A 25,400-nucleotide genomic window follows, 5' to 3' on the forward strand; every position below is an offset into this window, starting at 1 on the left:
AAATAATGAGAAGGCTAATAGCACCATCTTGCCTACTGATAACATTACAAAATTATTATTTTTTTAAACAAGATATTAATTTGTAATATCAAGAAAGAGGATCAAATAATAAAACAGCATGTCATACATGTGCGGACATCAGCATACGTAACTTCTCGCTATCGACAATAACCCTAAAAATCTTGGATGCAGTACATGGCCTGAATTTGATTTATATCTAAATCACAGATATTGTCCTTGTTCTTTTTCTTGTGTGTGACTCAACAACTTCCGGTCTACTTGTGCCGATGCTAGCGTTAGTCTCATCAAATTCACGCCGCTTCCTTGAAGATAAACACCAGTTTTGGTAACGATCTCAAAATGATTTTGAACAGAATCCAATAAAATTACCACCCAAGTGTTTGTGAATGAAAAATATGTGCCCAGTGGCTCTGGACGAAAATGTGTAATTGCTGAGAAATTAGCAAAATAAGTACAGAATTCCATCAAACGTTGGGTATGTTTCCGAGCAATATTAATCAGGGTTCCCACAGAAATTTGAAATCACAATTCTATGACTTTTCCATGACTAAATTGCTGCTTTCCATGACTTCCCGTGATGTCCTGGGAGTTATGTAGAATTTGGGATGTCACAAAACTGGGAAAAATGGAAATCATGAACACAAATTATAACAGCAGAGTATGATTGGAGTATGAGAGTTGCGAGACACAACTACCTGGAAAGCTGCCATAGCCAAGAGGTAAATGCAATAGACCAGTTCGTAGTTACTTCATGGGCAATTTTGGTCAAATGACCTTTCATTTCTTTCATTATGATAGGCAGATTTCAAAGCAAGATATTAGGTAAGCTTGCCTTATATAGCAGGATGAAGACATTGAATAGACCAGGTGACTAGAATAGCACACCAATGAACACTTAATGAAGGTATTTGTTGCATTCCTACTTTGAATGCATATCTTAGCATGTTGCACAATGTACTTGACAAACTGTGAAATACCAGTCGTTCGTGGAAGCATTGTTGTTTTTTTGTGGATGTAAATGAAAACGACAATTCAAAAGAATATATGAATAATCAAGACATCAAAGTTGGTGCTTATCTCATTAAGATTTTAAAGCACCATGTCACTTTAGTACAAATGACCTTCTGATCATGCGTAGAATCTTTTGATCATGCGCAGAAAGGAACTACGAACTGGCTTATTCCATGACTTTTCACAAATTTTTCCTAGTTCCCTGACTTTCCATGACCACAATTTTTTCCAGGATTTTCCATGACTGTTGGAACCCTGGTAATACACTGTATCACATATGCTTTCCTATGTACTCACACAGGTTCATCAGGATCATCGGGATTATTGGGTTTCAGCTAAAATTTCATGAACTCACAAAGATAATTTTATTTCAATGTACCAGATCTAGATCTATGATGATATTGTGGAATAAACCTTGATTTTAAAGAGAAATTCCAGTAGTTGCAGTAAACACCGATTTCATGAGAAAGTCTGTAAAACAGGGCTTAATTGTCAGTATATCATCAAGGATCTAGATCTGGTACAGTTACATAAACTGAACTTTGTGAAATCTTGAAATCTACGCTGAAAAATGTTCAGACTGAAGATCCCCAACACAGATAAGTGCACGTGGGACAGTGTATAATTATTGCTTCGAATGTCGGGCCTGACGCTCTACCCGAATCCTGTGCTTATTTGCTGATTTCTCAGCAATTACACAATTTCTTCCAGAATCCTTTGGCACATACGTTTTATTTATACAAACAGACACTTTGGTGGTCATTTCATTGGATTCTGTACGAACTCATTTTGATATCGTTACCAAAACTAGCATTTATCTTTAAAGACTTTCTCATGAAATAATTGTTTGCTGCAACTGATGTCTTTTACCTTGAATCACTTCATACATTTAGAGGAGTCATCATCATATAACTTAGGGTTTAGGGTTAGTTTTTATCCCTCTTGCTGTATGCTATTCTCACCTTCAAGCTACAGGAAACTGCTTGGTCACATGACTAAACGGGCATTGGTGTCGATTTGTGTTGTTAATCTATTGTTCAAGGCGGGATGATCTATTGTTTCATCCCTGAACAGTATGACGTCACGGATCAACACCAATGCTAATCGGGAAATTTTGTTTATTGTTGTTCCATGGTATGTAGCTCCTAGAGCCCTCATTTAACTTCCATTTCAAGAATGTCTGTTAACATCAGTCCTGTTACCTGCCAAACCTTCTGACCCTTTAAAGGATTTCAAGACTCTAAAGGTGACATTCCCTGATATTTAGCTCTAGAGTCCTCATAAGTTCCATTTTAAGAACTTCTGCTATCATCGGTCCTGCCACATCTGCCAATTGCCAAATCTTGTGACACTTTTAAAGATCTCAAGACTCAACTTTAGGTCCCATGCCTTAGTATTTAGATCCTTGAGGCCTCATAAGTTCCATTTTAAGAATGTCTGTTAACATCAGTCCTGTCACCTGCCAATTGCCAAATCTTCTGACCCTTTTAAGGATTTCAAGAGTCTAAAGGTCCCACTCCCTGGTATTGAGCTCCTACAGCCTTCATGAGTTCCATTATAAGAATGTCTGCTATCATCGGTCCTGCCTCATCTGCCAATTGCCAAATCTTGTGACCCTTTTAAAGATCTCAAGACTCAACTTTAGGTCCCATGCCTTAGTATTTAGCTCCTAGAGGCCTCATAAGTTCCATCTTAAGAATGTCTATTAATACCAGTCATGTCCTATCTGCCAATTGCCAAATCTTCTGACCCTTTAAAGGATTTCAAGACTCTTAAGGTGCTATTCCCTGGTATCTAGCTCCAGAGTCCTCATAAGTTCCATTTTAAGAATGTCTGCTATCATTGGTCCTGCCTCATCTGCCATTTTCCAAATCTTTAAGGATGACAAGACTCTTCTTAAGGTCCCATGCCTTGATATTTGGCTCTCAGAGTCCTCATAAGTTCACTATTGAGACTACCGGTCTCCTCCCTGCCAAGCGTTGATCCTGCGTTAGCTGCTAATTCCCAAATCTTCTGTTCAATCTCCTTTTGCCTTTCTGCATTTTAGCAAAAACAAGATCAAAGCAAAGAATGAATCTTTTTATTTAAGTGAATTTGTTATAATAAAGTAGGGGTGATGGAAATGGGGGGGGGGGTTCAGCTCCCCACCTTTTACCAAACAGTGTACAAAAACATCAAAAATTGCCATCTGATGGTGATTTTTTTGCATGGTCACATCCCCCCACCTTCAAGAAGGTTCCCCCGCCCCTGTATTGCAATATTTTATCTTGAAGCTGCTTTTGATGTTGTACTGTATTCAACAAAATGTCGATGAGGAAGGGGAGGACAAAGACGCCTACTCCACCACAAAAATGTGTACATGCACATCATTATCAACAAATGAGTAAAAAAGAGAAAACAATAAATAAGCCATATGACATAGAGAAAGATTAGACAGAGTGCCATGTGGGTCAGAGTTCCCCAAAGGGAAGTTCTTCCTCGTTGCCCATGTTTGAAAGCGATTGGAAAGAGTTTCTTTGTATGCTTGTATTCGTGAACCTATGAAATCATCTCAAATCTTGAAGTAGATCTATATGAACAAATGTGTGTTCATGAAATACAAAAATGTTTGGTGAGTTATACTAACCTTGTTCAGATGTGAGATACTCATTGTCTTTGCTCTCATTGATCAGTTCACTTTCCTCATCAACCTCCTCCCCAGCAATATTTGTTACATCTGCGTTTCCACTTGCTGCCTCAACCTCCGACACCAGCGAGCCCGTGACTGCATCACTATGAGGCCCAACCTCTTCAACCAGGCATTTAGTTCGTCCACTTTCAGGTGATAAGTCAACCTCTGCCCCAGGTGGGCCGCCAGGTGCACTGAATTGCTCTTTCAGCTGCCAGCTTCTTGGCAACCTCGTCTCCATGTCACTGTACTCTGCCTTCAGTTGGTCAAAGCTTTTCGCCTCCTGTGAGTGAATAAGGAGTGAATATTTTCTGATTTAATTGATAATTGATTTAAACAAATATAGACATGATTTATGATGTGCCAAATCTTCTCTACTCAAAGTGCATTAAAAGAAAGGAGAGAATGTACAATATTTTCATGTGAATATACATCATCGGCAGTCATCTGAACCAACATATCTGTCAATGTTGGTCAAAAAATAGATTTTGAGATTTTTGGATAAGATGTACAAGTCCTAATCTATTCTTAATTAGATTTCTATGCAGTATTTCACAGTTTGCCAAATGCATTGTGCAACATGCTGTCATATGCATTCAAAGTAGAAATGCAACAAATGCCTTTATAGAGTTTTCGTTGATGTACTATTCTAATCCCCTACTCTATACAATTTCTCCATCCTGCTAAGTAAGGCATGCATACATAATATCTTGCTTTGAAATCTCCCAATCACAATGATAGGAATGAAAGGTCTTTTGACCAAAATTGTCCATGATGTAACTAAGAACTGGTCTATTAATCCCTTTTGTGTTACAGGACCTAGATCAATCTACTTACCTTATTAGCAGAGTTTTCAGACAATGAGATATCTTCTATCAGACTCGTTGGGGACACCATACCATCCCCTCTCCCAGATTGCCGGCTAACTTCACTCTCTACTGGACCGACCTCTTCGATTAGAACTCGGCCTGATGTGGAGGGCTTGTTGACATCCGTTGCTATGGAGACTACCGGCTTGGTAGGTGTGATATCTTCAATGAGTGGTTTCTATAGAAAAGAGAAAGATGCAAATGAAGAATAAAAAATATAATAATAATAACTGGATTTATATTTTTTTCCCCAGAGGATACAAAGAGCTGTAAATGGCATAAGTTCAGGTTTATAGTTTATGCAGTTGTGTTTTAAGATGTTTTTTGAAGAGGTCGAGAGGAGAGATGTTTCAGAGAGATGTTTGAAGATTGTTCCAAAGATGGTGGCAAGGGACTGAAAATAATTGATGCCAGCTTGTTTTCTAGATATAGAAATACCATCTAATATCATGAGAACTATAGCTTTAGGAGCAATCATGAAGCCCACTTTATTTTTGCATAATCTGGACTATAATAATAATAATAATAATAAGGCATTTAGGAATGCTATACATAGTACACTATATCATAGCGTTTAAACTGTAGATCAATTTACAACACTTAAAAGCTACATCTATCCTGGATACAAGTACGTTTTCAACTGTTTTCAACTATAATACTGCTTTGACCTGGGTGAATATATGACTTATTGGTTGACTTTAGACAAATTTTCCTGTATTTGCATCATTGGAATAACTTCTACAGCTATATTCAAAGAGAAACTTTGATATTCATTCCCGCACTTACCTCACACAATAAGGTGATTTATTTTCAATTGGTCTAATGCCAATTTACATGTATCTAATTACCCGCTCGCCCCCTATCATTTAGTTTACCAGCAGTTTGTCTACTATCCAAGAACTACCATTTCGTCCAATATTTTGTCTAGTAACCACTTGGTCCAATAGCCAATTTTTTTCACATACCATTTGGTCTAATTGGACTAAGTGTTAATTAGGCAAAATTAATGAAAATAAAATGGGAATTCAACCAACTGGTTATGAGACTAAATGATGATAGACGAAATGTTGATTAGACGAAGTACTGATTGGACCAAATGGCTATTGGACCAAACTGCTTTTAGACGAAATATTTTTTTTTGTTTTGTTTTCTTGTTTTTTATGCTTATCAGGCTACCCTGTTTAAATATTCGAGAATAAATAGACAGATAGATAGAAATATAGATACATAGATAGATAGAAATAGATAAATAAATACATGAATACATAAATATATAAATAAATAAATAAATAAATAAGGTTTCACAAAATGTAGAATGTCTTATTTTTAGATAAAGTTATCACTTACATTCTGAGACTGCCTGGCCCACGTTATCTCATCTTCATCAATGTCTTCTAAATCTGGAAGATCCTAATGAAATATAAGAGAGAAAGAGAATCTTTATGAAAGTTTGAAAGAAATTGAATCAAAACAACAAAAGTTATGGCTGCTTTAATAATCAGACAAGTGAAACCATGGACGTCTGAGAAATAGAAAGGGTAGAGCATGAAAGAAATTGATAAAGAATACAAAAAGTTATAGCTGGTTTTGAAATGAGATCCCTACGACCATGCAAGATTCAAATTGGCAACTGAGAAGCTGTGAAAAGTTGTATTGTCAGCTTTGCCATGTACTTTTTAATTTCATGTACAAGAATTCACTTAAAATGCATTCCATTGGCCTCGGACAGAAATCAAACATACAATAAAAAATAATAAAATATTATAAAGGTGGCATTCATATAAAAGGACAGATGTACATTTTACTCCATCTAAGCACATATTATTACCCTGGTTAAACACCCTAAACTGTTTAACCTAAACTAAATATCATAAGCTTTCAAACCTAAACTATATAACCATACACCCTCAACTTTAAATTTTACACCCTATACTCTCAAACTTACACCCCTAAACTTTCTGCCATAAACTTTCAAACTTTATACCCTAAACTTAAAAACCTTACATCTTCAATATTCAAACCTTACACCCTACACTTAAAAAAAAAATAAAACCTAATCTTGCAAACCGTGTACCCTAGACTTGGACATTTTTTTAAACACGCGCCAGATAAGCGCTAAATTAAGTGTACTTTATAGAGGAAATCTGCATTAACCATGGACTCAACCGTGGGTTTTCAAAACCACCCTTGTGAATTCGAGCCTAAATGTTCAAACTTTATACTCTAAACTTAAAAACTCTAACACACCACCACATCTCCAAATGTGTAACTTACGTCAATATTAATCTTTCCATCATCGATATCCTCTGACGATGTTTGTTGATCAGACCATGCTGTACGAGGGCTTGTGACAGAATCTAAAAACCAAGAAAACAGATTTTTCAAAATGCTGAATATCAAATAAGCCAGTGATATTGCCGTTTCTATCAAATTTGAAATTGTAGCAATCATATTCCTTCAAATCTTACACGATGGAGTCATTCTGAGGGGATAACATTTATGATTGTTTCTTTGATACCTATGTTTAAATCTTTGTTTTTCGTCAATGCAATATAGATATCTCTAATTTTCCTGCAGATAAATCTTAGCATTTGTACTGCTTCAGAGGTAAAAATATGATGAAAGCTAATTATCATGCTTGTGGAATGTAATTGCATGCATGTTTAATGTGCAGAGCTGTAACCTTCACATCTGAAGGGTTGAATGTTTCATGGCGTACAACTGATACCATAATAAGTGGATTGTTTCGGGAGTCTCCCCTGCATAATGCAATTAAACAGCAGTGATGACTCTGAAAACAACTCCATGTGAGATGAATAATTATCATCAAGAAGAGAAGATAAAAACACACATTCATTTGATAATAAACTCCTAAATCCATTGACCTTGACTATAAAGAAACTTATATTTCATTTTAATTTCATTTGTGATATCCAATAACCATCTCATAACAATTTTATCTTATGTGATTAACATATTATTTTATCAATAACATACACAAAACCAATTCCTATCAAACTGAACTGAAATTACCTTCACACGGTCATCTAAAATCACACCCATATATTTTATGATACCTTATAAAGCTATCATATCCATGTTCCACAAGATGACAGAAAATTTTGAAAAATCCTGAAATTTTGTTAATTCTTTTCATGTTGACATAAGTTTATCGACCCCTAACTGACCTATGAATTCACCTAGTGATATAAAATAACATTCATCCATCTGCTGATACTTGATGGCCATCATATGTTGTTTTTTATGAAATATTCATGTGTATATCTAGCATCAGATCCTATAAAGCATTTCATAGGCCCAATTGTCTGGGGACAATAGTGGCTCTACAATGCTTGTGCATGGGCCCATTCATTTCTTTGTCATAGTTGATGCTAGATGTGCTACTGATATGAGTATATATGTACATTTATTATTTTGAAAATTCTAAATCTTGACATTGGTTAAGATTTTAATATTGTTAGCACAAGGTTAAATTTTATTGACCCTAAACAACCTCTGACCTTAATCATGTGACCTGGGACTCATACAAGTGGAATGCCTCTGGCGGTCTCACCTGCATCACCCAATTCGATATAGCAGCAGTGTTGACTTTGAAAACTACTATAACTCGCACAAGATGTTCAGTGATACTTGGTTACTCTTATGTCCACGTTTTATGAACTAGACCAATATGATGGTAATTCAACAAATACCACCTACGTGGCCAAAGTTCATTGACCTTACATGACCTTTGACCTTGATCATGTGACCTGAAACTTGCACAGGATGTTCAGTGATACTTGATTACTCTTGTCCAAGTTTAATGAGTCAGATCCATAAACTATCAAAGTTATGATGGTAATTTAACAGAGACAAAAATAAGTCAAGTCCCATGTATTTATTTTCACGTTATATCTTACCAGGTTTCTGCTGATTCTCTGGTTTTTCTACATTGAAAGTAAAGAGATCTTCATCTTCAGGGGGATGATGAATAAAGGTCTCTGGGTCTGGAATCTCTCTCTTAAAATCCGGACCATGCTGTCGAAAAAAAGAAGATGGAAATAAGTGTTAAGGCTTCTCTGGTGAAGTGTTATAGACTTGTTCAAATGGAAAATTGTCAATTTATCTACACCCGCTTTGTCTAGTATTTGTGAAGCATTGATAGATTCTAAACATTTAGTGTTATAAATTCCATGTTATCATTACTATACTACTATTATTACTATTATTATTATCATCATTATTATTATAAACATTGTTATTATCATTACTATTATTGTTATTATTATCCTTAACAGTATTATAATCATTATCACTATTATCAATATTGTCATTATTATTATATTAACCTGCTTTATCTAGTGCTTGTGAAGCATTGAGAGGTCATGAATATTTCGATCTATATACTGTGTAATTCCATATTATCATTGTTAGTACTATTGTTTTATTATCATCATTGTTGAAATCATGATTTTCATTATCAATATCATTATCATTAATTCCTATTTCGTCTCATCCTTGTCAAATCCTACTTCATCTACAGTTCAGTCTGTCTACGCTCTACTAGATTCCACACATCGACACCCATTGATGAATTGCTATTAAAGGGGTACTCTGGGCTGAAAATATTTATATGTAAGGCTGTGTTTATGCTTCCACTTTTGAGGCCAGAATCAGCATTTCCAATCGTGGTTAGTCGAAAACACGGTTGCCTCCATGCTTACTTTCATTTAAACGCTGTTTCAAAACGCCGATCGTAAACTCACAAAAAGGTGCATTTGTAAACGTCGTTTGACCAGAATCAGGCTTTCTGGGGAAGTATAAACAGAACCACGATCGTAAACGTGTTTAAATAACGTCATTTGGTACATGCTTCCGGTGAGATTAAAATCCGCGGGCAAATACAGTCGTATTGCTCCATGTTATCTCCACGTAATAACAACATTCGGAAAAAAAAACTTTCGAAAAAAGGCGCGCCCAATTTGACCTCGCTTTACGATGCGAAGCCAGCTGGATATCATGATTTGCTCTGAAAAGTTAAGCATAAACAGCTCTCCCAGAACCACGTTTACGATCGGCGTTTTGAATCGACGTTTGAAATCGCTGATTCTGTCCTCGCAACGGAAGCATAAACACACCCTAAATAAATAGAGTAAAATTAACAAAGCAAAATGCTGAAAGTTTCATGACAAATGACAAAGTTATTGAATTTTAAAGTTTAGCAATATTTTGTGAAAATAGTTTTATACACGTCATCATGAATATTCATTAGGTGGGCTGATGATGTCACGACCCCTCTTTCCTTTTTCTTATGTTATTACATGATATCATAATTGTTTCATTTTTTTTCATATATGTGTGAACAATATGTCTCCTTTACAATGGAATAAGTTGCAGCAATGAATATCTAATTCATTAAATCAGTTGTCAATCCAATTTTTTTTCAGTTTATTGGTAGAAAAAAATATGAATAAACCTTATATCGTGTAATAAAAATACAAAAGAACAAGTGGGGATATGACATAATCAATTTGCTCATTGAATATTTATGAATACAAACCTAAAACTATTTCACCGGAATAATGCAAATCTTTAAAATGCCATTACTTTATTATTCATTGTCCGATTTTGATCAAATTTTCAGTGTTTCGTTTGTCTGATATTTCTTTACCCGTTTGAATCATATGATTTTGAGCCCGGAGCAGTCCTTTAAAGTTTTATGTTATGTGGAGCCCTGGCTTATCATGAGAAAAGCGATCCTTGGCCCCATCTTACTAAGAGTTGCGATTGATCCAATCAACTATGGAAAGCCAGCAAACTCAACATCCAAACAGTAAGTTTGTTCAAAATACTAGATATGATGTATATTCATACACTTTTATTGAAAGTTTAGTGTGCTTCTCGTTGTTTTTAAAGGAGAATGAAACAATTGGAACAAGATAGCTTGTGTGAAAACAGAAAAATCAAAGAATAAGAACAAAGAAAGTTTGAGAAAAATCAGACAAATAATGAGAAAGTTATGAGCATTTGAATATTGCGATCACTAATGCTATGGAGATGGCAAATTGGCAATGCGACAAAGATGTGTGATGTCACTTGTGAACAACTCTCCCATTACTTTAGTATATATTTCACTTGAATTGCCTCTTTTATCACATCTATCCATAGATCATAATGTTCTTACTACATGAGGGCATGTAATACATATTTTTTAAGAATACATCATGGATAAAGCGTTTGTATCATCATTAGAAAAAGCAAAAAGAGACATTTTGAGGGTATTTTATAGTCCACCAAAGGGAAAGTTGTTCATCAGTGACATCACACATCCTTCTCGCACTGCCAATGGGAGGATCTCCATAGCATTAGTGATTGCAATATTCAAATGCTCATAACTTTCTCATTATTTGTCCGATTTTTCTCAAACTTTCTTTATTCTTATTCTTTGATTTTTCTGTTTCTACACAAGCTTATTTGTTCCAAAGGTTTCATTCCCCTTTAAAAGACATGGTGCAAATTCCCTGTAGAAAAAAATATGACACTGATGGATTTGCATAAAGTTGGGGTTGATCAGATCAAGGGTCCTTGTCTTTTATCATACCTCTTCTAGTTCTTTGGCTTCTCTTTCCTTCCTCTTCTCTTGGTTTCTTCTCCTGATTGCAGCAAGGGCTAGAAAATAAAAATTAAAAATCTTTAATTTCACATTCATACTGTATAAAGCTATATATTGGAGATGATACTTGATCTGTAAAGAACTCCAAGAAATGTACTCACACACATTACGAAGGTTGAAGGGGTGGAAATCGATGAAAATCTAATTTACGGAATGACAATGTACGAGGATCTACTGTATAGTTACTTCATTACTACTTGATTTTCAATACGGTTTTATTCTGTTAAGGATTGCAGCATAATCAGAGATTTCAATATAAGTATCCTTATGATGATTTAGATAGGGTTCGCACAGAAATTTGAAAAAAGAATTCCATGACTAAATTGCTGCTTTCCATGACTTCCCGTGACGTCCCGGGAGTCATGTAATATTTGGGATGTCACAAAACTGGGAAAATGGAAATCATGAACACCAATTATGATAGCTGTGTATGATCACAGGGTATGAGTGTTGCGAGACATGACAAACTGGAAAGCTGCCATAGCCAAGAGGTAAATGCAATTCCATGACTTTTCACAAATTTTCCAAATTCCCTGACTTCCCATGACCACAAGTTTTTCCAGGATTTTCCATAACTGTGGGAACACTTTTTAGATCTTAAAACAGTCAGAGGATCAATGTGTCAATATTCACACCTTTATTTACAATGTTCAAAGGTCAAGTCCACCTCAGTAAAATGTTGATTTGAATAAATAGAGAAAAATCAGACAAACACAATGCTGAAAATTTCATCAAAATCGGATGTAAAATAAGAAAGTTATGACATTTCAAAGTTTCGCTTATTTTTAACAAAATAGTTATATGAACGAGCCAGTTACATCCAAATGAGAGAGATGATGATGTCACTCACTCACTATTTCTTTTGTTTTTTATTGTTTGAATTATACAATATTTCAATTATTACGAATGTGATGATTAGGACCTCCTTGCCTGAAGCACAAATTGTTAAAATAATGGAATTCCACGTGTTCAGGAAGAATGAAACTTCATTTCACATGACAATGACAAGAAAATCAAAATATTTCATATTTCAAACAATAAAAAACAAAAGAAATAGTGAGTGAATGACATCGACTCACTCATTTGGATGTAGCTGGCTCGTTCACATAACTGTTTTTGTGAAATGAAGCGAAATTTTGAAATGTCATAACTTTCTTATTTTACATCCGATTTTGATGAAATTTTCAGGGTTATGCTTGTTGAATTTTTCTCTTTTTATTCGAATCAAGTTTTTGTTGGGGTGGACTTGTCCTTTAAATTCAAAATAAATCTTCTCAAAGAATCTTTACCTTCTACACTGTCCATGATCTTCTGTCTTTCTTTGTTGATCCAGCGATCTCTCTCAGCTTTCTCAGCCTCCCGACCTCCTTCCCACCTAGCAACAAAATCATCGGGAAATCATTATTAGAAGGGAATCCAACCCAAATAAAACATAGTTTTTTTCAGAAGAAGAAACATCAGACAAATACACATGGGTGAGAGTCTTGGCAAACATTGGACAAATTTGAAAGTTATTAATTTTCAAAAGTTGTAAAACCTGGTAATCACTATACCAATTGAGACCTCAAATTGGCCACATTGTAAATGTCATCGTTGCATAAACTGAGCGTTGTAAATTCATGATCACGCTGAAGATAGATAACACAGAAAAGCATATATGTGAATTTTTATTGCATGGAGAAACACCCAATGTCAAAACTGGTTGCCACACTTATTTTGTCATTTTCTCAGCAATTACATAATTTTTATAGAATCTTCTTGCACATATCTTTTTATCTACGTGTACACAGATACTTGGGTGGTCATTTTGGTGGATTCTGTATAAACTCATTTTGAAATCATTACCACAACGGGCATTTATCATCACAATTTTTTCCATGTAATAATAACAATAATAATCCGCTTTTTTATAAAGTGCGTAATACGTCAGAACAACGTCTCTAAGCGCTTTACAGATATATTATTACCCTGGTCACTAGATCCTGACATGCTCCCATACAATGAATGCACTTTCTTAACTCCCTGGGGAGCACTCCAACAAGAGTTCCAAGACTCAATGGCTAGACATACTACATACTTACCAGGCTAAGGTACAGGCTTTCTCTTTAGGAAACACAGGTCTATCATCCAAGTACGTCAGGTTTTTCTACACAGATGAAACCAATGCAAAAAATGTTAATGAAATTGTGGAGCATTGTGGCCCAGTGGATTAGTCTTCTGACGTTGAAACAGAGGGTTGTGGATTCGAATCCCAGCCATGGTCTAATTTCCTTCAGCAAGATATTTACCCACATTGTCCTGCACTCAACCCAGGTGAGGTGAATGGGTCCCCGGCAGGATTAATTCCTTGAATGCATGAGCACTGAAAGGCAGCTCGAGGTAAAGCGGGGGTAATATTAACATCACGCCTCTGAATAGAATATTTCTAGATAGATGATGCTATATAAATGCCTATTATAATTTTTTTTCTTTTTTTTCCAATTATTACTATCATTATTATGTAAAGAAATTAATAGAAAGCATCAAGATATGAAAATAAAATAAGTTCAAAGCCATTTCATCAAATCTCTGTATAGATTCAACCATGGTATAAAACAATAGCAAACTCACAGCTTGATCAATAGCTCTCTGGCCATTATTTCTAAAAAAACAAACTACTTCGTATTTTTGATCTTTATACCTATAACTTACATGTAGGAATCTTTATGTATCAGTTAAATGCCAATGATATACCTTCTGTTATTCCCTCCTTTTTTTTCAAAAATTAGCAGTGTCCATGGATATCCTACTCGGCAAAGTAATCTGTTTCATCTTCCTCGTGTGAGAACTTCATTTGCCAAAAGGAATATCACTTTTACAGGTCAAATATTCTGGAATGCCCTCCATAATGAAATATTACATTCACCCTCAATATATGTCTTTCGACGAAAGCTGAAACACCATCTTCTCAAGGCCTATACTTAGTACGAACACAGTTGTGTATCTTTTTATTAGTTATAGCCTCATTCCATTTGCTCTACTGGTTTATACCAAATTGATTTTTTTTAATGTCTTATTTTTTCATTGCTCCTTTATCATCGTTGTGCGTGGGTTGTGTTAATCCTTGGAAGATGTCCCTTCCTCTCATTGCTCCCTGATGCCATAAATTTTCCATTTCCCACTCTTAGCATTGATTATTTCCATTCTCCTACAGGCTCGAATTCAATTTGTTGCTTTCTACTCTTATTTCTTCTTACTCATCATTTATGTATTTGTGTATCCCAATTTTTTGTTTACTTTTCGTTTGCTCTTTTATTTATCCCTCTCTTGTCGTATTGATATTTTCACGGGACTCTCACTGCATATTCCTTGGAGCCTTTGTCCAACAAGCTCTGCTTTTACCTTTGGCTCCCCATATCTACACCTCACATTTTCTTTCTCTGTCATTATATTACAACCATTTACAAGAATGCATTATAGTACTTTTTTTCTATTAGTACACTTTTCATATTTTACGATATTCATTTATGCTTTCCTATAATAATTTGTATTGTATAATATTATTGTTTGTCTTGTATAATATAATTGTTTGTACTGAGTTGTTGACATTGTTGAAAATGTGGTATGTTTGATATAAATAAAACATTGAACCTTGATGGGCTTTCCGTTTACAAACGCATGTCATCTTAACAAAAAGCAAAATGTAGGAGAGCCGCTTCATAAAAATGCAATGCGTCTCTACATCAGGTACGTGTTTCATAAAACTGTTCATAACTTTAAGACGACTGGTGATCCTTTCTTACGCTAAATGGTATACACTAAAATGTTCATTGGCGATGGTTTAGCGCATAAGAAATGATCACCAGTCGTTCTTAACTTACGAACAGCTTTATGAAACAGCCCCCAGGATTCCTGGTGACTTTTTACACATTGCCACCCTGCATTTAAAGAAATAAATAAATCTACTTTACTAAAGTTGTAAATAAAGGTATTGCACTTACCACATCGCGAATCAGAGTCTTGCGATAATTCTTGATCTGTTTGATCACTGGATTGTCCATAAGATTCAAAACCCTCTGTAATGTGAAATAAAACATGCACAGATTCTCAAAATTCAAATTCTGTTTCTCATCAAAACTAAAACTTTATCATAATTTCTACTCTTACTGATTAAATTCAATCAATTTCATGTTGTTTGTGATAGGTGAAAAAGGTCGCCAACAATTTTTTTTGAAAACTCAATCCGAAAAAAAAGTTGAAGAAAAAAAAATTATTTGAATTAAAAAAAGTACAAAGTTGATATATAAAAAATTGTTTTATGTACACAAGGTCCCTAAACAAAACAATTTGATTTTATTTTATTTTATTTATTTCTGCATTCAAGATAATATATGCAACAATTCAATAAGGTGATACAATTCAGTTTCACAAAGTAATAAAGCAATATTCATAATAAAGCAATGAAAAATAAATATCGACAAGAAGCAATATTCAATCGAAAGAAAATAACAGTTTAAATGAATACAGGAGACCGCCATCGTGAGCGGTTAAGCTTGAAAATGATGGCGGCCTTGTAAAATGGTACATAAATTTATTTCTTCATTGATCAAGTGGGTGCAATGCAGGTGCAGGTGCGGGTGCAGTAAAGGGCAGTTGAATAATTAACTTGAAGAGGGGGATGCATATGATTCAATGGTTTTTCTTTTGACAGTGGCTTTGAATGAGTATATTGTTGAACATGACTTAATATTGTCTGGAAAGTTGTTCCAAATATCAGGACTTCGAACACTTCAAGGGCCTTTACAGATTTACAACTAAATCCAGATTTTATGCTTACATTTGCATAATCAACTAAAGATAAAATTGATTAATTTGGGAATAATAGGATACAATTTTGTAGATATTGTTTAGATAACTCAACAAACAGCAAAGAGCTTTCGAAAAAGGACCACCTCTTTACATGTAAATCCAGCAAAATACCCCTTATTAAGGTTTATGTGCAAGATGAAAACTTTTGAGCATGTCTCTATTTAGCACCATTTTGAGGTTTTGTAATTTACCAAACAGCTTAACACAATTACGGGTACATTCAGTACCATTTTGAGATTGTTTATAGTATCACTCAGCTTTTTACGTTACAATCATGAAAATAAATCATTGTTATCTTACCAGAACTGGCATGGCAGCAAAGACCTCTAAGACCTTGGGATCGTTGATACGATTATGTGAGAGATCCAAAACACTGAGGTTAGGACAACCTTTGAGTTCCATCAAATCTTCAGCCGTTGTCAATCTGTTATGGGTGATCTGAAGTGTGTTCAGCTTTGGTAAGCAGGCTGGATAGGAAAAGAGAAAGAATGTTTATGAGAGAGATCCATAATGCTAACAGATCAGGTGGGTGTTTCATAAAACTGTTCGTAAGTTAAGAGCGACTTTAAGAACGACTGGTGATCCTTTCTTGTGGTAAATGGTATATACATTGGCGATGGTTAAGCGCGTAAGAAAGGTTCACCAGTCGTTCTTAAAGTCGCTCTTATCTTACGAACAGCTTTATGAAACAGCCCCCAGGGGCCCGTTTTCCAAAGAGTTGCGATTGATCCAATCAATTGCAACTATGGAAAGCCAGCAAAGTCAAAATATATAATGCATGTTTGCTTAAATAAATTCTAGATATGAATGTATATCCATAAATTCATTGATTTCTTGACAACTTGGTGTGTTCTCCTTTGCTTACAAAGGACATTTTGCAAATTTCCTGTAGAAAAGATTATGACACTGATGGATTTCCATAGTTACGATTGATTGCATCAATTGTCACTCTTTGTAAGACGGGGCCCAGATTGATCTGTAGGCCATGATGTCAAGGGTAAAAGAAAAGAGAAAATGAGAGAATGGTTATGAGATCCACAATTTTAAGATTTGGAGAGCCTTTGAGTTCCATCAAATCTTCAGCTATTGTCAACCTGTTCTACATGATCTGAAGTGTGCTAAACTCTGGAAGCAAGTTGGGGAGGGGGAAAGAAAAAAAAAAGGTTTTGAGAGATCCACAATTTTAAGGTTTGGAGACCCTTGGAATTCCATCAAATCGTCAGCTGTTTGTAATCTGTTATGTGTGATATAGAGTGTATCAAGCTTTGGTACGCACGCTGGAAAGGAAAAGAGAAAGAGAGATCCACAGTTTTGGAGAGCCTTGGAGTTCCATCAGATTTTCAACCGTTAACAAACTGTAACGCATGATCCGAGTCCCTTTTCATAAAGATTTGTTATAGTAAAATATAATACACAATTTCTATTACAAATTTACCATCAGCCAATCAGACAAAAGGATTTCAGTAGCTTTTAACTGTTATTGCAAATTTGTTATCATAACAAGTTTTAGGAAACAGATCCGCCGAGTGTTTACAGTTGAGGTAAGCAAGTTGGAGAGGACAAAATAAAGAATGATTATAAAAAAAAGAGATCCATAACACTAAAGTTTGGATAGCTTTTCAGTTCTACCAACACTTTGACAGTTATCAATCTTTTATAGAGTATAATACTCCAATATGTTGAGGGTGATCAATTTTGACATATTACATGTACATATCATCTCTAAATGTACTTTTTTAATCACGATAAAAATATCCGAATATTCATTTTGAGTGACTGATTACAGATTTTTTCATAAGGGCTATCTGGAACGAAGAGAATCTATGACAATAAAATCTTTGTCAAGGGTCGGTGAATTGGAACTGTGCCTTTGGATAACAACAGATTTGCAATTTTTCGTAAGCTCCGGAATGTCGGATGAAAGTGCTGGTCCGATTCAACAATTTTCAATGAAGGCCTCTCAGGTTTCAAATAATTTGCTTGATGCAAGGGTTGATTCTGCATCGCAGTGCGAAAGCTTCCAATTGTTGGTTATGGGACAGGCAGATCACTTATACCGTGTTTACACATTGACTCGGCTTGCATGTTGAATCCGTGAGCCGGGTTGAACACTGCGAAGAAGGGATCAGAGATCGCGTTGATACGTACATATAAAAAGGCGAGTTCAACACGGCCCACGGATCTCGAACGGAAGAAGAATTATGACGTCGCAAATCAAACGCGGGAAATTCACCGCCGGAATCGAATCTTGTCTGTGTTTTTTGCGAACAACAATGCCAAAAGTGAAAGCGCGCGCAGTCACCTAGGTCAAGAGAGTTCGACACGGCTTTCTGTTTACACACGAAAAAATTGCCGAGTCTGACTCTGGTCGCGGGTTGAAACCTTCGATTTTGTAGGATCGATAAAGCCGTGTTCGACACGGCTCGCGGATAACTCTGATTGCGTTCACAAACATGAAATTGCCTGGTTGAGCACGGCTCTCGTGTTCAACTCCCGAGCCGAGTCAATGTGTAAACACGGTATTACTGACAGACAATGAAACAGCTGTTGATGGTAATGTCCACAAATGTGAAACATTCTCAGCCGTACTCACGGATATTCTCTCTCTATCCTTGTGATATGATTATGGCAAACATTATTTGTATGGTGTCACCTGTGCCTGGGAGGCGAAAAGCAAAGTAAGTTAATCACTGAGCCAAAGTTCTCTCCTCCTGATATAACGTATTGGGGGAGTGCAGGTGGACCACTATATACCAGGGTTTCCCCTAATCTTATACAAATTGAGTGTAACAAGGTTCTGCATGTTCTGTAAATTGTCCATATTGCTGATGCAATTTTATTTTCAAACCTACATGGTGTACTCATCGATATTCTCTATCCTTGTGGAGCGTTTATGGCAGACATTCCCGGCCCCGGCCATGGAGGATTAATCCATTGTTCCAAGGAGTGTAGAGAAATGTCAGAGTACCCTCACTCGGTGGTTTCAAACCGCCTCGATCACAAGAATCCCTGTTAAATTACGAGAACTTATTTAGGCTAAAATATACCCATTAATTATTCCTGCATTCACACCGCCCTGAAACATACCCTTCGGGATAAGTTCCTGAAGTTACGAGCATGCGCAGTATGGTCTGATAAGCAGGCAAGGCGCGAGATTCAAAATCACTAGCCCAGCAGCCACCCACGCCGCCGCGCCCAACGACACGCTGGGCTAAAAGTTCCCGTAATTTGCTTTCACATCGCCAAAATACCTGCGACCTTGGAAAAATCCCTGCGAAAGTTCTCGTAATTTCGCCAAGTACCTAATATTTAGCAGGTATTTTCTTTCGGGGAAATTACGCGTAGTTTGCTTTCACATTACCAAAATACCTGGTATTTTCTGATCGGGGTAAATTTCCCAATCAGAGAATACCTGGAACTGAAGAACTTCGAGGCGGTCTGAAACCACCTACTGACAACTGATACTAATCCTCCATGGCCAGGTTCCTACAAACACTGAATGTATCAAGGTTCTGCATGTTATGTTAGGTGGTTGTCGTTGATCTTGCTAATGATATTCTACTGCAAATATGAAACATTTTCAGCTGTACTCACCGATTGTGATGTGATTATGGCAAATGTTGGGTGTATGTTCTGTAGAATGTTGATCTTTCTGATGATATTCTACTGCAAATATGCAATTTCATTTCCAGCATTACTCACCGATATTCTCTATCCTTGTGATATGGTTATGGCACACATTGAGTGTATCAAGGTTTTGCATGTTCTGTAGGTTGTCGATCCTGGCGATGATGTTCTGCTGCAAGTACAGGCAGCGCAGCTCTCGCTGGTTATCAAGGTTTTCAATCTTGCGGAAGCCGTTGCATTCCAGGTAGAGGGCTTTCAGTCCGGTGTACTTGTCCAGCCCCTCGATGCGGGTGTAGCCTACAAAAAAATAATTTGACGAATCGATCAAGTTTTATTGTTTAACTAGACATACACTGAAGGTGATTGATACCTCTGCCACATCGCAAAGGATTTTCCCTGTATCTTTTGACATAGCATGCCATTACCATGGCAACACGGTTTTCAAACGTCTTGAAAAAATGTCTTCCACATTATGACTCTAAATTATACGTTAAAAAACTGTCAAAATCTGAAGAAGTATAGTTTGATTGGCAAATATTTTTAAATCTAATTTTGTCCCATGATATAAACTGATACCATAGCATCAAAATTTCTTACACATCTTTACTGCAGGACAGATACAGTATGTATGCCAAATTTAATTGACATCAATCGTGCTCGCACGCCTATTGTACAACGCCTACTTAGCTTGTTGTACGCGATCAAATGGGAGGCTGAATGTCACACATTCGTACCGTTGCACACAAGACGTAACATCCAAAATGTACCGTCCAAAATGTACCATTGCACGGCTTTAGGAGGTGACGTCACAATGCGATTTCATTGAATAAGGTAACAATGCGCGTACAGCCCGCTGGCTAAATGCGCAATGCTGTCCAAGATCATGTGCGCTTGTGGGATTTTGCTTTTTGCTTTCAATATTTTTGCTCCCTTTTCATAGATTACTGGAGGGAAAAACTCTTGTGTTTTTTCATATTTTCGCTAGATTCCGAGGCGTTGTACAACACAAATAGCGAATATTCTTATTCGTGCAATGGTGCGAGATTTCGCATTCGGTGAAAGAAAGAAACGCTCTATTCAACTCGGCTAACGCCTCGTTGAATAGAGCATCTTTCTTTCACCTCATGCGAAATCTCGCACCATCGCACTCATGCCTATTCGCTATTTGTATAATATATGAGGAAGATAAATGCCACTAACGCACTTACGAAGTCTGACATACTATAACTATAGCCCAATTTTAACGTCCAAGTTCCAACGCACTGCTAATGTACCTAAGAAATGGGGGAAGGGTGACATACCTTTATAATGGAGATAAAGTACATCGTTAAGTTCAGGCGTCCTGTACAGGTCATGCTGCTTGCATATATCCTTCAATGCTTTCTCTGTCATTCTTAAAATAAAAACAAAAACAAGTGCAAAATTTCCAAGTTAAAGTTGATCTGGGGCCCGTTGCATAAAACTTTTTACCTGAGAAAACTCAGGTTGTTTTTACCGGAGTTTTTGCCCTGTGTTAAAGTCAATGGCAGAAATCAGACTAACCTTAGTTTTCAGTTTTTACCAGAGTTTTCTCAGGTACAAAGTTTTATGCAACAGGCCCCAGGGGGGTGTAACAAAGAGCTAATTGATTGATCATGGAACTGATTTCCATGATTGATTGAAGTGAATAATCAGTCGTAAAAAGGCCCAATGATTAATCACTAAGCTCTATGATAGGGGGCCCAGGCGTCTTTAACCCTTATACACGGGGGGGTATACTGCTCCTCCCCCAACACATTTTGCGATAAAACTGTAAAATTAAATTTTCGACAACACTGCTCACTAACTTTTTACATGTACTGTCAAGTATCCACGCAACTTTTACGCCCAAGGTACGCAGTTACAAAATCAAGAAAAATTATGTGAGTGTATGTCAAACCCCAAATCCCTCAAAAACGTGATTTCATGTTGATATTTCTAAAACTAGAGCTTTTTTTCTGGTGTGACCTCAAAAATATGTAAACTCAAGTTTGACAGCCCAGCCAGGCAGTCAACGTCTGATTGCTAGAATACAGAAAAAATTGCATCAAACTTCAATGACTTCATTCAAATGAATATGTTCATTGGTATTCTCAAGTCCTCTTTAAGTTAGGCACAACTCTGAGTTGAAATTATGGGAAAGTGTCCAATATTTTGCTTACTTTGAAGGTTTGTAAATGTTTATGGTTGTATCTTTTCTATTGCTTTTATGGTGTAAAACATTGTTTGAATTATCCCAGACAATGTCAAATTAACGGATAACATGACCCTGCGCTGTTAACTTCAAACACAATCTTTAGACCAGAGTTCACATTAAAAAAAACAATTTGTTTTGTTATTGGGGTTCCTCATTCTGGAGCATTATGGCCCAGTGGATTAGTCCCCAGACTCTGAAACAGAGGGTCGTGGGTTCGACATGTAGTTTCCTTCAGCACAAAACTGACTCAAAAAGTGCTGCACTCAACCCAGGTGAGGTATAATGGGTAAGAAACTAATTCCTCAAAAAGCTGTGAGCACCAGAATTGGTGGACTAGCCTTGACAGCTGGGGTGATATAGGAGCGCGTAACAGGTGAATATGTGCGCTATTCAAATACTCTTTGTTTCATTGGCGTAAATCTGTAACGACGGGCGTACTATTCAGGAGGGGTGAAACAATAATTCATCCCCCCCTCGAAGGGTAGGTTTGCCGCTTGGATTTACCCCAGTAATATGTTATCATTATCATTCTCAACATTTAATTTTTCTACCTTGGAAATCTGTCGTCATCCTCAGGAACCTGAGAGTCTGTTTCCTTCTCGTCTTCCTCCTTCCTGTTTCTTTCCTTCTTGCTTGGCTCATCATCATCCTAATTGATGAGAGAGAGAGAGGGGAGAAAGAGAGGGAGAGAGGGGAGAAAGAGAGGGAGAGAGGGGAGAAAGAGAGGGAGAGAGGGGAGAAAGAGAGGGAGAGAGGGGAGAAAGAGAGGGAGAGAGGGGAGAAAGAGAGGGAGAGATGGGAGAAAGAGAGGGAGAGAGGGGAGAAAGAGAGGGAGAGAGAGGAAGAGACTACAGTCAAGCTATGAAAAGTACATTGATTCTCAAGCGATAGCTAATTTTTGGACCACCATGCCAAGGGCAGAAATCTCTCCCCAAAGGTATGAGGGACCAGGGGCTGAAAAATTTGACAAACAAAAAAAAGGGTTATCAGCACACCACAAATGTAAGGTCATTTCGACCAAAATAAATTTGACAAGCAAAAAAAAAAGGGTATAACCACAAAAAGTTATTTTGGGGGTGAAAAAAACTAAATTCTTTCCATCATAAAAAGACCAAAAATAGTAGGGGGACACTTGATATTGTGTCCCTCCCCCCCTCTACTATTTTGAGTAGGGGGGACACGTCCCCCCTGGGATTTCTGCCCATGCGCCACGCAGAACAAATCCAACACTGTCAGTAATGTACTTAAAATGCCCATCGAATCAGAACGAACAGCCCGGAGGTCTTTGTCAAAAATTGGGGACCCCAAATACTGGGGTACCGTAACACAAAAGTTAGCAATTAATAGTACGCTTGATTTCCACGATTGATTGTGCATTGCAGTCAGTGCAATCAATCGTAGAAATGTGTTCTACGATCATTCCTAAGCTTTGTGTAACAGGCCCCTAATGGTCCGATGATTCAGAGCTGACAAATAATGGCAAATACGTTGTGGGTCCAGGACGAAACTGCAGTTTTGATTCCCCAATTTTTGACAAAGACTTCTTGGTTGTTCATCGTCATGAAGGGCAGTTTACAATACATTTTCTACATTCTTAAAAGCGTTCTTTTTCATGGTGTGAAAATTTCTTAATAACACAAGATGCTGGTCATGAAAACCCATTTAAATGTACACATTTCTTGGCTTAATTGAAACCCCAAAAGTATTGATTTTAAAAATCTAGCAAGCCTTACATATACATGTAAATTTATATGCATAATTTGTGACTTTTTACTTACAGTCACAAATGGACAAAGCAGAGGAACTACCCTTTCTTACATTTGATATCCCCACTACAGGGGTAGCAATTATAACAGGTCAGGGCTACCAGTACCATACTACAGCCTCGGGTATGTAGCACTAATAAGTACTGTGTATTGTGCTAGTGCTATATAATATTGCATATTTCCAGGAGACTTCATGTTGAAAAGCCAAAGCTCCATAATGACATTCCATTTTACCTTAACCAATTTTGGTCCATCATCTTTCTGTTCACCATCTCCTTCTCCTAATCCTTCACTTGACAGTCCATCAGCATCCACAACCTCAGCTCCAGGAATATCCTCCACTTCCTCCGCATCTAGGGCCTTGGTGGGCTCACAGGAAGCTAGGTTGCTTGATTTTTCCAATTCCACAGGCTCGATGGAGACAGGTTTGACTTCTGTGACGAAGACCGGTGCCTGATCTACAGACGGGTCTTCATCCACAATCTCAACAATAGTCGGCATGTTGGGTTACCACTCTGTCTCTGGTTGAAGTGCGTGTGTAATCTGCGGGATGTATCAACCAAACACGGAAAACACAACTGTCATGACTTTTCATCAAGTGCAATCCCAATCAAGCTATTAAAAGACACGTCTAGGCCTACCCCAACACAAAGTAAGAAAGTAGGCCTAGCTAAGGCTAAAGACAAAGTCAAAATGACTCAAAGACAGTCAAGACAAACCTAACCTAACAACGTTACCTCCGGGCTCCTGCTTGCCTGGTTTCGGCTTTGCCACAGCCAAGCCAAAGCAAAGGGCAAGGCTTTTTACTAAAAATTTGCCATGAATACCGGTATATTTTTTTTGCATGGCCATTTTCAGTTTTACAATAAACTTTTTTGTCATGTCAGGGCTCATCATGGTGAACTTCCCCTTTGGCTTTACTCCAGGACATATCTACCCATCTCCATCCTTGCACTTTATGACACACCTTTAATTAACAGAGCTGCAATTTAAAAACAACAACTGTCACACATCCGAAAAAGGACCGAAAACGGGACAAGTGACGTTTGCGTAATGTTCAACAGTGACAACACACAAAAATAAGCAGGCGGGACTAGTGACAGAGACAATCGGCAACTTTGAATTGAACTTGCAGCCATTAGCTTTAGACGTAACTTAGATCTATTTCTCATTAAAGAAAACTCAAAACATTTTGGATTTATCAAATAAAATCATCATTAAGAAATTCACACGAGTAAAACGTCAGAATGGTTGGAAAACTCACACTTTATAAGTGAAATGAATATCTGCGATTGCGAGTAGAATTCAGCGGCGTCCGTGGCGTCACTAAGCAACAACAGAATCAACACGATCGGGGCCGGCGCGCGAGGGCCGGCCGGCCTGGCGGAGCATCATTTTAGAAGCCATAGAAATTCCTGCGGTACATGTATTTTCCAGAGCCGTTCCACAGCCCCTCAAATTTATGGTTTCTTGTTCCAGTGCTCTAGTTTACGATTAAATGGCAGAATAATTTTTCATTTGTGCTCATATGGGATTATGAAACAGCCAGAAATGCTGGATAGTATTCCCAGTTGTTGTGTATCCGGACGGGTTGTGTGTCCGGACGATCAATTTTAGAATGTCATTTGGAAAAATTTACCAGCGAAGTTTCATCAATTTTTAGTACAAAATGTTAGGAAATATTATAAAGAACAATATAGAA

General features: G+C 37.0%; 1 protein-coding gene across 1 annotated transcript; it reads right to left on the bottom strand.

The window, feature by feature from the left end:
- Positions 1-2,610: 2,610 nt before the first annotated feature.
- Positions 2,611-25,069, bottom strand: LOC121417498 (dynein assembly factor 1, axonemal-like). Its single transcript, XM_041611220.1, has 16 exons — positions 24,963-25,069; positions 23,933-24,241; positions 22,484-22,581; positions 21,019-21,110; positions 19,793-20,014; positions 16,391-16,557; positions 15,223-15,297; positions 13,324-13,388; positions 12,532-12,617; positions 11,171-11,238; positions 8,490-8,607; positions 6,844-6,926; positions 5,917-5,979; positions 4,538-4,747; positions 3,659-3,983; positions 2,611-3,068 (listed from the first exon to the last, which is right to left on the bottom strand). The coding sequence occupies exons 2-16, from the start codon at positions 24,197-24,199 to the stop codon at positions 2,929-2,931; spliced, it is 2,079 nt and encodes a 692-aa protein (XP_041467154.1). The 5' UTR covers positions 24,200-24,241; positions 24,963-25,069; the 3' UTR covers positions 2,611-2,928.
- Positions 25,070-25,400: the final 331 nt, after the last annotated feature.

The sequence above is a fragment of the Lytechinus variegatus genome, chromosome 6 (assembly GCF_018143015.1).
Source record: "Lytechinus variegatus isolate NC3 chromosome 6, Lvar_3.0, whole genome shotgun sequence".
Taxonomy (NCBI): domain Eukaryota; kingdom Metazoa; phylum Echinodermata; class Echinoidea; order Temnopleuroida; family Toxopneustidae; genus Lytechinus; species Lytechinus variegatus.